This window comes from Corythoichthys intestinalis, chromosome 8, assembly GCF_030265065.1.
Source record: "Corythoichthys intestinalis isolate RoL2023-P3 chromosome 8, ASM3026506v1, whole genome shotgun sequence".
Classification (NCBI taxonomy): domain Eukaryota; kingdom Metazoa; phylum Chordata; class Actinopteri; order Syngnathiformes; family Syngnathidae; genus Corythoichthys; species Corythoichthys intestinalis.
In genome coordinates this window covers 20,837,314-20,850,639 of record NC_080402.1, presented here as the reverse complement: position 1 = coordinate 20,850,639, position 13,326 = coordinate 20,837,314, and the positions used below count along the sequence as shown (strand labels likewise).

The window sequence follows — 13,326 nt, the reverse complement described above, 5'->3', positions numbered from 1 at the left end:
CTGAGGACACAATGTGGACGTGAAATGGAGAAGTGAGCATGTGAATGCCCCCCACTAGGGATGTAACGGTACACTAAAATCTCGGTTTAGTACGTAACTCGGTTTTGAGGTCATGGTTTGGTTAATTTTCGGTACAGTAAGAAAACGCAATGCAAAATATAAATGTGCTGGTTGTTTATTACACAACTTTGTGCTTTCAAGAATAGGAACATCAGCCTATACAAAGCTAGAATTCTGCTAAAAAAGTAGCGGGTATTTAAAGATGATCCAACAAATATTTGCCTTTCAGACCCCGCATATTGGTCAGCTTTCTTTCTGAAAGAACGAAGAAAGAAAGAAAAAAAAGTCCTGCGCTAAAGAGAAAAGCAATCCCAATGACAGATTTTAACATGTATTTTATAAATGAAATGCATCAATGAATCTTTTTTTTTTTCTTATGAACGGTTTTCAAAAGCTTTATTGATGGATTTTCTCAAGTTAAAACGCCACACAGAAATTAATACATTTAATTGTGTAAGCAGGATCTGATTATTCTTATTATTTAATTACAGGCGTTTTAGCTCATTTCAATTAATTTTATTTAAATGGGCTATCATTTATTTTATTATGTGTTTATATTTTACAAATGTGATGTAATATTCATTTATATTGTATATTTTATGTTGTATAACTTTAGTTCCGATGTGAATATTAGTTCCTACTTGTTTTGTTGTGGCAGGAGGGTTTTGTATTGAACATGGGGCCGTGTTGGTTATTATTATAGCAGAGAAGACAGCAGTAAATCAACAAAGACAAGTCAACTGTGCCCCGATCTACCACTTAAGAGATCTGATGAACTCAAAAAGCGGGTTATGATTGCAAATTAGCTTGAAAATCGACCGGGTCCACCGTATTTTTACACAACTTCCGGTCTGCTATCCTAGCTACCGGTAGTAGTATTGACGCAGGAGGGTCGCGTCTCGCGTCAAACAATAAAATCTGCCATTCTTTACGCGTGCGTCGTGTTGAGCCGTGTCTGGGACGCGTCTAACACGCGGCCGTACTGCGACTGGTGTGCATTGGCTGATTGACTTTAACGCCCGCGTTTCACTGCGTTCTCGCGGTGGCCCTGTTGATACGGTCCCACCGTGTTGGTCCTCATTATAATAGAGAAGACGGAATAAATATAATCTACACAAATAAACTGTAACCCGATCGACTCACAGCCTCGAAAAGTAAGGGTTACATTTAGGGGTATCAAATGATTAAAATTTTTAATCGAGTTAATTACAGTTTAAAAATTAATTAATCATAATTAATCACAATTAATCACAATTCAAACCATCTCTAAAATATGCCATATTTTTCTGTAAATTATTGTTGGAATGGAAAGATAAGACACAAGATGGATATACTGTATACATTCAACATACGGTACATAAGTACTGTATTTCTTTATTATAACACTAAATCAACAAGATGGCATTACCATTATTAACATTCTGTTAAAGCGATCCATGGATAGAAAGACTTGTAGTTCTTAAAAGACAAGTTATAGAAATTTTATATCAAAACCCCTCTTCATGTTTTCGTTTTGATAACATTTGTAAAATTTTCAATCAAAAAAATAAACTAGTAGCCCGCCATTGTTGATGTCAATAATTACTTACACAATGCCCATGGGTGCTGAAGCCTATAAAATTAGTCGCACACAAGTGCCAGCAGAGGGCGGAAAATCTCCGAAAAACACAACAAGTACACCTTTCACTGTGCTCTCATTTTAATCTGTTTGAGCTGGGGATTTGTGCGTTAATTGCGTCAAATATTTTAACAGGATTAATTTAAAAAATTAATTACCGCTCATTAACGCGATAATTTTGACAGCCCTAGTTACATTGCGTCAGAAACTCGTTCGGTACGCCTCCGTTCTGAACCGAGCAGCACGTACCGAAATGGTTCACTACAAATACATGTACCTTTACACTCTTACCCCTCCACAGTAGGTAAAAAGTGCCGGTGCCCCTGAAAATGGCTCCTACACATACAGGCTTTTGACGTACATTTTGGACTGCAATATGGAAATCTAGCATCTGCAAGAGAATTCAAGATCAACAAACCCATGGTTCGCAAGTAGAGGAAGCTGGAAAATGACCTTCGCCAAGTTAAGAAGACAAAGCAACCGCTCAACATAGGTGTAAACATGGCAAAAGTTAAGTTCGGAGGGGTGTGGGAGCAATGGATGACAGATGGCGGGGCACAGAGATACCGCACAACTAGTGAATGGATAGTGGATGCTTAGGCTAACGTGTCTGCTTGCACTTGTTGTTTGAGCCTTTGCAAAATAAGCATAATTTCTGAGGAGCTCCAGTTTGGATGCAGAAGATCGACACTTTTAAAGAATTTGTGGATGACGAATGATTAAAATAATAACGTTAGCACATTGTTACATACAGTAGCTCTGTAAAGTACTACCGAACTCAGTTTTGCTCCTGCTGCCTTTTTAAAAATACACTAATATGCGTGGGTTTTCCTCAGGTGCTCCGGTTTCCTCCCATGTCCCAAAGACCTGCACGGTAGGCTGATTGACCAATTAAGAATCGTCCCTAGGTTTGAGAGTGAGTTTGATTGGTTGTTAGCCACCTTGTGAACAGCAATTGTCTGGCAACCAATTCAAGGTGTACCCTGTTTCCTGCCAATAAATAGCTGGGATAAGCTCCAGCACCCCTGCCGCCCTCATTAGGAAGCAGAGCGGAAGACGAATAAATGAATAATTATAATAAATAACATCACACATGACGGCATGGTGGAAGAGTGGTTAGCACGTGAGCCTCACAGTTCTGAGATCAGGGTTTCAATCCCGGCCTATGGCCTACCTACCTGTGTGGAGTTTATATGTTCTCCCCGTAGCTGTGTGGTATTTTGGTTTCCTCCCACATCCCAAAAACTTGCATCAGGGTGTACCCCGCCTACTGCCCACAGTTATCTGGGTTGGCTCCAGCACCCCCCGCGACCCTTTTGACGATAAGTGGCTCGGAAAATGAATGAACATCACACATGATAAATCAAGGAAAGCCAAGAGTACACCAGAATGAACAGGTGGCAGCCAGGGTTTGAATGCCAGTCAATAAATTGATGTGGGACGCTGCACAACGAGGCAGGTGTGTTTAGAACTTGCAAACGTCACTTGGAGGCCAATAAAAGCTGTGTGACACACCATTCAATTTGCCAATATCTTTGCATCAACATTTCCAATACGATCAGTGGCAGCTCTGCATTAGGAGCAGTGTGCAACCAGACCATGCCGATATCCTTTAGAAAGCAGTACCGTCAACACAACCTTGAACACACTCTGTTCGATGACACTGTTTCAACTCTTTTTCACCTTTTTTTCTTGCATTTTACTGTCAATAATGTTAGGCTAAGGTGTCTCCTGTTCAAACTTTCACAAACCCTTAACTCATTTTCTTCCAAAAACGTATAACACCCATTATTTGATGTCAAATAATTTTTTTCTTTATGTGGGATTTTTTTTCCCCACTGAATGAATTCACTTGTATTGAAGGTTGGATTTTTCTCTTTTTTCCATTAAGGTCCCATATTATTTGAATAAAAAAAAAATATTAGAAGCTAAAAAACACATATTTTTCAGGGGTGCCAATAATTATAGAGGACACTGTATTCATACATCTTTTACGTTCTTTTCATAAGAGACATCTCTGGGTTCTGATTCAACTGAGCTCCAAAGCATAAAGCTGAAAATCCATTTTAAAGCAATAAAACTGGCCACTAGAGGGCAGTAGCGCATTTGGTAAGACCCGCAACCCAATTCAACGGCAACACGGCTGGGGCTCCGGCGTAAGGATGCCAGGCGGAGGACGACCGAGCAGAACAACCGAGAGGACGCCCGGGATGCCAGTCGCTGGACGACCGAGTAGAACGACCGGGTCCACCAGTGCAGCTGACAATGTTGTTGAGTCCGTGCTGCTCACCGAGCAGACCCCGCAGAGACTGAAAAAATCCATCTTTAAGAGACAGGCAGCGATGAGGGAAAAGTTTACGAGGCTGTCGTAGCAACAACAATGTCATCTCTCAGTTATTTATGTGTAAATAAATTGTTACTTTGCTATCAAAAGCTCTATTTGTCTTGTTGTTTATATTATTTTGTAAAAGGAAAACATTCGGATGTTTGGGATGTAACTAAAGCAAAAAATAGCAGTGTTAAAGTCAAAGTAATGTTTGAAATGTATGCTTTAACAAAAAGCTCAATTTCTCTGTTTTTTCATCAGAAATTGGAAAAATTGCTCAAACTAAGCTATTTTCTAAAGCTGATTTCTAAAGAATGGAAAAAGATATGAACTAACTTTTTTTCCTGCTAAAAGAAGATAGTCTAATCTTTCTTTTGGTGGGTTCCATGTTTATATAGCAATAGAACATATTTTTCTGTGGACCTTGCAAAATCAGTCAAAATCCAGTAAAACGGCCGGGAGCGGAGGGCCTTGCTCTGGTGAAAATTGGTGGGAGTGAATGAGTTAACTGTAGAGAGTTTATTTCTTTTCAAGTAACAAAGTAAGAATATGCCTAGTCAATTTACTGAATTACTACTCACCCTTTGTATATACATGACTGATGTAAAGAGGAAAAAGGAAGGTTTTGTTTTTCCAATTAAACCACCACTGGATACAATGAAAAGCCCTTACAATACAAGCAAGTGTATTTCTAACATACTAACCGGTTTCAGACAGCAGCTTGATGGACTCCAGCACGCGCTCTGTGTAGACACCTGGTTCATAATTCTCCATCTCTGCATTAATAATGTGCACAACCCGAGCAGCTCTGCCCCTTATTGCTCCTGCAGTTCGATCCAGAGTGTCAACGTCCCCCTCTTGAAGTGCTATGACACATTTGTTTACATCCTCGAGGATGTGGTTTTCTTGGAACAAGAGCAAAATACACTCAATGGAATTGAATGACTTTCTTGTCATTTGATCACTCGACACTGGTTCATACCTGATACAGACAGGAAGTCATCCACAGAAGTGATGTCATCCACGGCTTCAGTCAAGATGCGCACTTGTTTCTCCCACTGATCCTTGAAAACATCCATATTATCCTGGGCCACTTTACTCTGAGGTCTAGCGGCCAAAGTCAGGGCAGCATTGATAACCTGTCAATACCAAGAAATTGTTAAATCCCACAGATAGAAACACATCACAATTCAATTCAAATAAAGTTGGGGAATTGTGTTAAACATAAATTAAAACAGAATACAGTGATTTGCAAATTATGTTTGACCGGTAATTAATTAAATACACAACTGAGAAACTTTAATGTTTTCAGCAAATTATCAATACTGTTTTTGTGACCACACCCCTAAGCTCCGCCCATGCTCACTGCAGCTTTGCCTTGCCTGAGCAATGGCTTACCAATTCCAGGAAGCTCTTCTTATACATAGCACCGATCATGGCACCCACCTATTCTGAATTTGCAGCTTCACTTTAGGGAAGTTTCAAACAGATGTTTGATGACTATTCCTTAATTTTCTCAGTCATTTTGCCACCTGTCCTAGCTCTTTTGGAACATGTTGCATCCTTAAAATTTAAAGTCAATAATTATTTGCTAAAAACAATAAAATTGATCAGTTTGAACTTCAAAACTCTTCTTTAATGTGTATTCAAACAAATATAGGTTGAACATGATAAACAAATCATTGTATTCTGTATTTATTTATGATTAACACAATGTCCCATTGTCATTTAAATGGGAGTTTTATAAATTGTCATTTTAGCTTTGTCTTTCAAGTACTTTAGTTTGTGGCCAGTGAGTAAACTTCTCCCTAATAGTTTGCAGGGTTTCTACAGGTTAAAAGTTAAATTTATGACTTTTTCAGACCTAATTAATACCATTTTTTAAAAACTAAATCACTTTTTTCACAGCCATATCGACAAAGAAAAAACAAAATCTGTGAATTTGTGTTAAATTATTTCTCGAAAGTGGAAATGTGTGCTGGATGTAAGAATTTAGCATATTAAATAGGGTACTCACGCGAGACCACAACAGCCCAGAAAACATACCACAGGCCAAGTAGAGACGTTCTCGTTAGCATTAGCGTTTAGCGTGGCAAGCGTCATTTTAAACTCTCAGGCCACAACACCTCTGCTTTTGATTATTCCAAATGATGTGCGTAGAGCCACTCTCGCCAATCCACTAGCATTCGTAGCTGGGCTGGGATGCAGCTGTGCTGCAGCACTAGCAGCTAGCTGGCTAATGTTAGCTGCTGTCGCTTCGCTTACATTAGCAACTTGCTGGCTGGCTTTAGCTTCTGTCTCTTCAGGCTCGTAAGCAGCTGGCTGTCTTATACAGACATATTGAAAAACACTGGCAATGGAGGTAGTTTGTTTCTTTTCTCTCATGGAGGTTTTGTGCTTGGACAATTTATGCCCACTGTACCCAGCTGAATCTTTTTTATTTATTTATTTATTTTTTTTGCATAAGATGCAAAAAGCCTCAAAGACACTGCTACCCACTGGTTTGAGCCAAAGGCGGAAGGATTCTTTACTCAACCATGCTTCGTTGAATTTACATTTCCCCTAATCTCTCTAATATGAAATGTATGGCTAGGTGTAAAAAAAATCTTGAAATTTTGTCGAGACTCCCATCTTGACAGGGGATTCACGCGGGAATCCCACAGGACGGGGTTTTGATCCGGGGCTGTGTTGTGTTCCCAATGATTGGCTCCTCCACCCCATTCATTTATTTAGGCGAAAATGACAAATGACGCTTTTGAGCAGGAACAAGACACAGAGAAGTTACGTACATTATAGAGTTTAGACCCAGATATGAAATTTCAATACTTTTTCACGACTTTTAAAGGTATTATTTCCAAATTCATAAATTCAATACTTTTAAGACTTTTTAAGGCCCCGCGGGAACCCTGAGCTTGGTGGGAGAGGGTGGGCGGGGGCTCTAAACAAGTTTGCTCATATTCCCCCTTTAAAAGTCAAGCATTTCTCAACCATGTTCAAGACTTCCCCTAATCTATAGTGACTGTCATATTGGCAAATCCAAAGCAGAAAGCCTTATAAGTCATGTGTTTAACCAATATATTTAGGATAATTGTCTGCAAGGTCTGCTATACCCGAAAAAGTCTTATCCCATTATGTTAGTGCCATGCAAAGCATTAATTTTATTAGTTGTGTTATGACTCTGCTAAACATGTGCCGATTACCAATTTCAAGGCATACCGTGGTATGAAAACGTCAGGGTTTCAAAACAGCAAAAAAAAAATCAGTCATACCGTGGCTAAGGTATTAGCTATTTTTTAAGTCCCAAAAATGCATGGAGAAATCCCTCGCTAGCAGCTGTAAGGCTCAATCCTCCCCTGTTGGTTGTTGCTCAGTGTTAGTGAGTCAGCTGTGCTACAGGATGGCAGGAGGGGGTGAAACTCCACAACTTTTTTCCTCATCGAAGAAAACTAAATCGCTGGTATGGCAATACTTCGGCTACAGAAAAGTTACAGTCGGCCACGGCTGAGAGGAGGAGGGCCACCCGACAAAATGTTTGCGAAAGGTGGCTGCCGAGCAGGCAATACCTCCAATATTATTTCGCATTTATACAAAATGAAGGTTAGTAAACATTGTCATGAACATTTCCCACTAGCTACGATAGTCAACTCAAGAGTGTTTAGTGTGTCTAGCGGTGGTAAAATGTGGTGGGTTTTTTTCTCTCTGGCAACTGTCTGTGTTGAGAAAGAAAGTGTGTTTATATTGTAAACATGATACAAGTCATACACATGTGCTTTTTATGGCAAATAAATATTTTTTTTTTGTTCTGATGCTTTTACTGTTGAGCTGTAGCGATGGGTTTAGGCTCACCTAAAGGACTTCACTTATTTTAATTTTATATAGAACATTGTGAACTTATTATTATTATTATTATTATTTTTTATTTTAATTTAACATTATACTCATGCTCCAATTTGGTAATATTTTTATAAATAAAAATCCTGTTCAATGGGGAAAAAGTTTTTATTTTTTTAAACCCAGATATCTGAAAGTTTTAGAGCTTTAATTGCAATACCGGGATACTGTGAAAACGTGGTATTTTGGCTTAAGGTTATCATACCGTCAGAATCTCATACCAGCACATGCCTACACTCTGTAATTGGACTGGTCATGATGAAGCATGATGCTGAATATACAGTGAAAAATCCTACACCCAGGTCTCTCTGTCTACTTAGTATACTCGGAACAAACTTCCAACATATGAGCTTTGTTAAATCTTTAACCCCCCTATTGATAATATATGGCATAATATAAACACACATTATCATTAGTTTTCTGCGTTGCCAAGCTCTGAATGCAGCTGTATTGGATTCAACGCGTTCCAGGGTCCGAGTTCATGTTTTCTAGGATGGCTGCCAATATATTTAGACCAGTTACGGCAACATTAATCATCAAATGTTTTCACAACTAATTTTAATAAGCAACGTTGTCATTCCATTTTATGCTTTTTTTTTTCTCAGAGCTGCTTCCTCACCCACTGACTGCCAATCCTTCCTGTCTGAAATGGTGCATGCCTGTCTTAAGAACATGCACAATAATGGTGATTTGTTTCATCTTTGTGGATGCACATGGGCAATATTGTTTATCAATGGAGTAAACAAAACCATAAATACAGGAGGTAACACTTATATTACGAACAGACATCAATGTGTTGGTGGTAGATCCTACGTGCTGCTCAAACCCACTGTGGTTGCAATGCCGCGTTTCCGCTATAATGTCAATCGGAAGTCGAGTGCACTATCTGCTGAGCTAAACGTCTTGACAATAGAAGATGGGGCATTTGGCTCTGGAAAGGCAAGCCAACCTAGGTCTGTATAGGGGTTGGACAAAATAATGGAAACACCTTAAAAATCAAGAAAAACTAATGATGTAAGTCTGCCTTTGCGACAATTACAGCCTCAATTCTCCAAGGCATTGTTTCATACAACTTGTGAATTGTTTCCATATGAATTTTAACCCATTCTTCAGTTAGAATACTAATTCCTTTAGAGACGATGATGGTGAAAATCGCCATCATTATTTACTCTCTAATACTGACCATACATGCTCAATGATGTTGAGGTCTGGGGATTGTGCCGGCCATACGAGATGCTCATCTTCATTAGAATGTTCCTCATGCCATTCTTTAACAATAATGTTCAATGATTATGATGCCAAAATGTTAGGCATTTCCATTATTTTGTCCAACTCCTGTAAGTTCCACATAGCTGCAACTGACCCTTATTACCGGGTTACCGGGGAGTGAAAGGTCGTGTCCATTCCCTTAGCAACACGGATCTGCAAAAAGTAGTATGTATAGTGAAGAAGACACGCTGGTGATTGATGCTATGTCGTGTAGTTCATGACAAAGCCAAAAAAACCCTGATGCTGTAGAATATTTTGCTCGTATAAGTGCCAGATGAAGAATCAGTTAGGATGGCACTGTGTTTACTATTGACTGTTCAAAAGGGTCCAATTCCATCTGTGTAACAAATATTTTGAAATTTTAAGTTAAAAATTATATTGTCACTTGTTAATGTTACTAATGATTAGGGGTGCAACGGTTCAGTTAGCCCACGATTCAGTTTGAACCTCGGTTTTGGGATCACAGTTTCGGTTCGGTAACGGTTTGCGTTTTGCTTTTTTTTTTTTTTTTTTTTTTTAAACTGCCTTTATTTTGCTTTAAAACAAATGAAATAAACATTTAAAATGTAAACATTTTCGACTGTTAAAATGCTGTTAGCTCTTTGGCTAGTGTAGTGACTGACTACTGAAATACACACACAGTAGTAAAAAAGTTACTTGGCAAAGTAACTGGTAATACCTTTCATGTTTTTTTTTTTTTTCATTTAAAAACAAAACAAACAAAAAAAACCCAAAAAAAACCATAGTAACCTTTGCTATGTTTGGAGGTCATTTAATGTTGTGAATCAACCGTTAAAGTTGATAAAATTGCTCCCGTTTTTGCATTAGTTCCCTTCTGTCTACTTTCGACATGTGAACATTTTAAAACTGTTTCATCCTTTAAAGATAGACTCAAGTCAAGATTTTGCCGATTTAGGAGTATTTTAGATAAAAAGTTACTTAGGTTCGCTAGGAAGGTTCACTACAACAGAGCCTTTCTGAGAAGTTTACTGCTCTAAAATGGCAGCTGTTTACTAACGCTACCGAGTCTGTCATTTCGCATGTAGTTCTGTATGCATGAGATATCTAGGTGTAGGTTGTAGGCTGTTGGCTACAGTCAGGGCGAAACTATGTGCTTTAGCGAAATCATCTTCGATGGCTTTGCGTGCCATTTCATAGATGTCGGGGATTACTTTGTTGGAGAAATATGTCCGCGAGGGAACAATATAACGCGAGTCAAGCGTTGCAAATAAATTAACGAAGCGCGCCGTGTGTTTTCACTGGTGTCATCTTCGGGGTTGTCCTACTCTGAGAAAGTGATATCTGTGGGTGATGCCGGCTGAGGTGTTGGAGTCATGTTATAAAAGTTTTGCCATTAGCATAGGGAACAAGCGCTGAGCAATGCTTGCAAATTGTTTTTTTTTTTTTTTCAATATTTTCTCTCCGTCCGCATTGTAGTCCATGGGGTAACCGAAATGTTGCCACACCGCAGATTTGAAAGAAGCCAATGCTTCCTCAAAATTCGGCCTCTCCACTCCTCCGCTTGCCATAGCTATTTGTTTTCTTTGTTTCACTTTCACTTCGCTCGTAAGCGAGAGAGGGCGTTATTCGGCTTCTATTACACAGGTGCTTGACAGCGATCGGACATTTACCTGTGGGGCGGGAATTTATCCACAGCGGTGCTTAACGTCACACACAGGCACACTGAGCTCGACCAATTCATTCCACAAGCGTTCATAAAGGCATATTGAACCGTACAGGGCGAACTGAACGGTTCGGCTTTGAACCGCAAACCGTTGCACTGCTACTAATGATTTTTATATCTCCAATGCTTGTCACAATATATGTAATATAATTAGGGCCGTCAAAATTATCGTGTTAACGGGCGGTAATTAATTTTTTAAATTAATCACGTTAAAATATTTGACGCAATTAACGCAATTGCCCCACTCAGATTAAAATGACAGAAGTGTAATGTCCGCTTGTTACTTGTTTTTTGTTATTTGGCGCCCTCTGCTGGCACTTGGTTCCAAATGATTTTATGGGTATGGGGAGTGAGCATGGTGTCATGACATAAACAATGGCGAGCTACTAGTTTATTTTTTGATTGAAAATTTTACAAATTTTAATCAAACGAAAACATTTAGAGGGGTTTTAATATAAAATTTCTATAACTTGAACTACCATTTATCTTTTAAGAACTACAAGTTTTTCTATCCATGGATCGCTTTAAGAGAATGTTAATTATGTTAATGCCATCTTGTTGATTTATTGTTATAATAAACAAATACAGTACATTTGTACCATATGTTGAATGTATGTGTCTGTCTAGTGTCTTATCTTTTCATTCCAACAATAATTTACAGAAAATATGGCATATTTTATAAATGGTTTGAACTGTGATTAATTACGATTAATTAATTTTTAAGCTGTAATTAACTCGATTAAACATTTTAATCGTTTGACAGCCTGAAATATAATATATAAATGTACTATATAATGAGTTTTTTTCTTATTGTACAGAAAGCTATACATCAGACAGTACATATGAATTTCAAGTCTCATTTTGTTCCTCACAAAGTTGGGTCCTGTGTGAAAAGGGCCCACGGTTAACCCTGGAAACAATGTATTGATTTTAACTTCCACTAGTGCTTACATCCTGAGAAACAGCACTATAAAATCCTCCTACGCATTATTGATGGATAGCTCCTCCATTCTGCCAACCTGGATTCTTTAAGTCTCAGCTCCATTTCATTTGTTAAAAAAAGGGTATCCTTTAAAATGCCTTTTAGACATAAGCACTCAACACAGGGCTTTGCGAATGCTTTACAACATGTTGAAAGAACTTACCTGTGGACAAAGGCTGTCAATTTGGGTTGCAGCCATTCGAACCAGCTTGACACCCTCTTCATTATTAGAGATGGAGCAAGCCAAGTTGGCCACCTGGATGATAAAAGACAAAAAAACAAAGACATTTCAGTGATATTTCATCCGTCACTGCTAAGGTGAGCCAGAGCCAGTGAGGTACACTCGAAACTCATTGCCAGGAAACTGGATGGCATGCACTGGAAACACAGTCAAACCCGTGGACATTTTAGTTTTCAATTAACTTACCATTCATGTTTTTGTTATATGAGAGAAAGCCTTGCAAGGAGAAAACCTAATGTGTACAGGTGCAAACATGTGAACTGCACACGTGGGAGTTGTTTCACCATTCAAACAAAGAACCTCTTAACCCTGTTGCAAATTTGCTGCACCAATAACTCACTGTGCTACCATGGTATGTTTTACATTTAAAATATTTTTTTGACCTTGTTCTTTCTTTGCAGTCTACAAAATGCAATCCAAAATTGCACATGCTTAATTTGTTCAATATTCTGTTTTGTAGACTATGAGGACGTAGGAGTCATGTCAAACGGTAGTAGGCAAATGCAAGTTCCACAGAACAAACGCCCACATGACATGCATTCATAAAATCAAAAACAATATCACAGAAAGCATTTAATATACACAATTATATTAAATATGGTAAATTATAGCAAGAATTGTTGTGACACAATAAGATGATTTATTTCTGGTTTAAATCATCAATCTCACAAATACAGATCTTGGTAGGCTAAAAGTTCTAGCACTATTCTGGTATTAATTTTACTTGCTGTAATTTTCGGACTATAAGCCGCTTTTTCCCCTCATTTTGAATCCTCTGGTTTATTTGTTGATTTATTTACACTAGGTAACACTTTATTTGACACGTGGTCATAAGACAGCCATAATTAAGACATGACGCTGCATGGGGAACAATGAGTGCTTATGACAGCTGCCATTAAGGGTCATCTGGAAAATTTTGTCACTAATTCCACTTAGTCGAGCTCGGATCGTTTCCATCTATTCAAAAGTGAGACAATTTTCATTGTCATTTCATAATTACGATAGTCTTAAGGCGCCACTGTCAAATAAAGTGTTACCAAATACCAAAACTAGCAATTAATGAAACAACTGGAACAGTAACTGAAGAAATAATTAGCACAGAACATGAACTTTGATTGTTGTTTATATCTGTAGCGCTTCAATGCATGCTAGGAGGCAGATTGGAGGGCAACAGTGTTGACAGGTGGAGCGGTGATGGCCAAATAAAGCTTTTGAAGAAATGAAGCATTGCGGCTAGGGTTGTTCCAATCATGTT

General features: G+C 38.5%; 1 protein-coding gene across 3 annotated transcripts in view; it reads right to left on the bottom strand.

Moving 5' to 3' along the window:
* The window catches only part of ctnna2 (catenin (cadherin-associated protein), alpha 2), a 464,321-nt gene that overhangs the window by 72,442 nt on the left and 378,553 nt on the right, over positions 1 to 13,326 (bottom strand). For 2 of the 3 annotated variants that reach the window (XM_057842763.1, XM_057842764.1), the window contains 3 exons: positions 11,994 to 12,086; positions 4,987 to 5,143; positions 4,709 to 4,909 (listed from right to left, as the gene is read on the bottom strand). In XM_057842763.1, the coding sequence (XP_057698746.1) occupies positions 4,709 to 4,909; positions 4,987 to 5,143; positions 11,994 to 12,086 (451 nt within the window). Of the gene's footprint in view, positions 1 to 4,708; positions 4,910 to 4,986; positions 5,144 to 6,021; positions 6,325 to 11,993; positions 12,087 to 13,326 lie in introns of those variants that run through there. The other variant, XM_057842765.1, reaches the window with a different exon arrangement.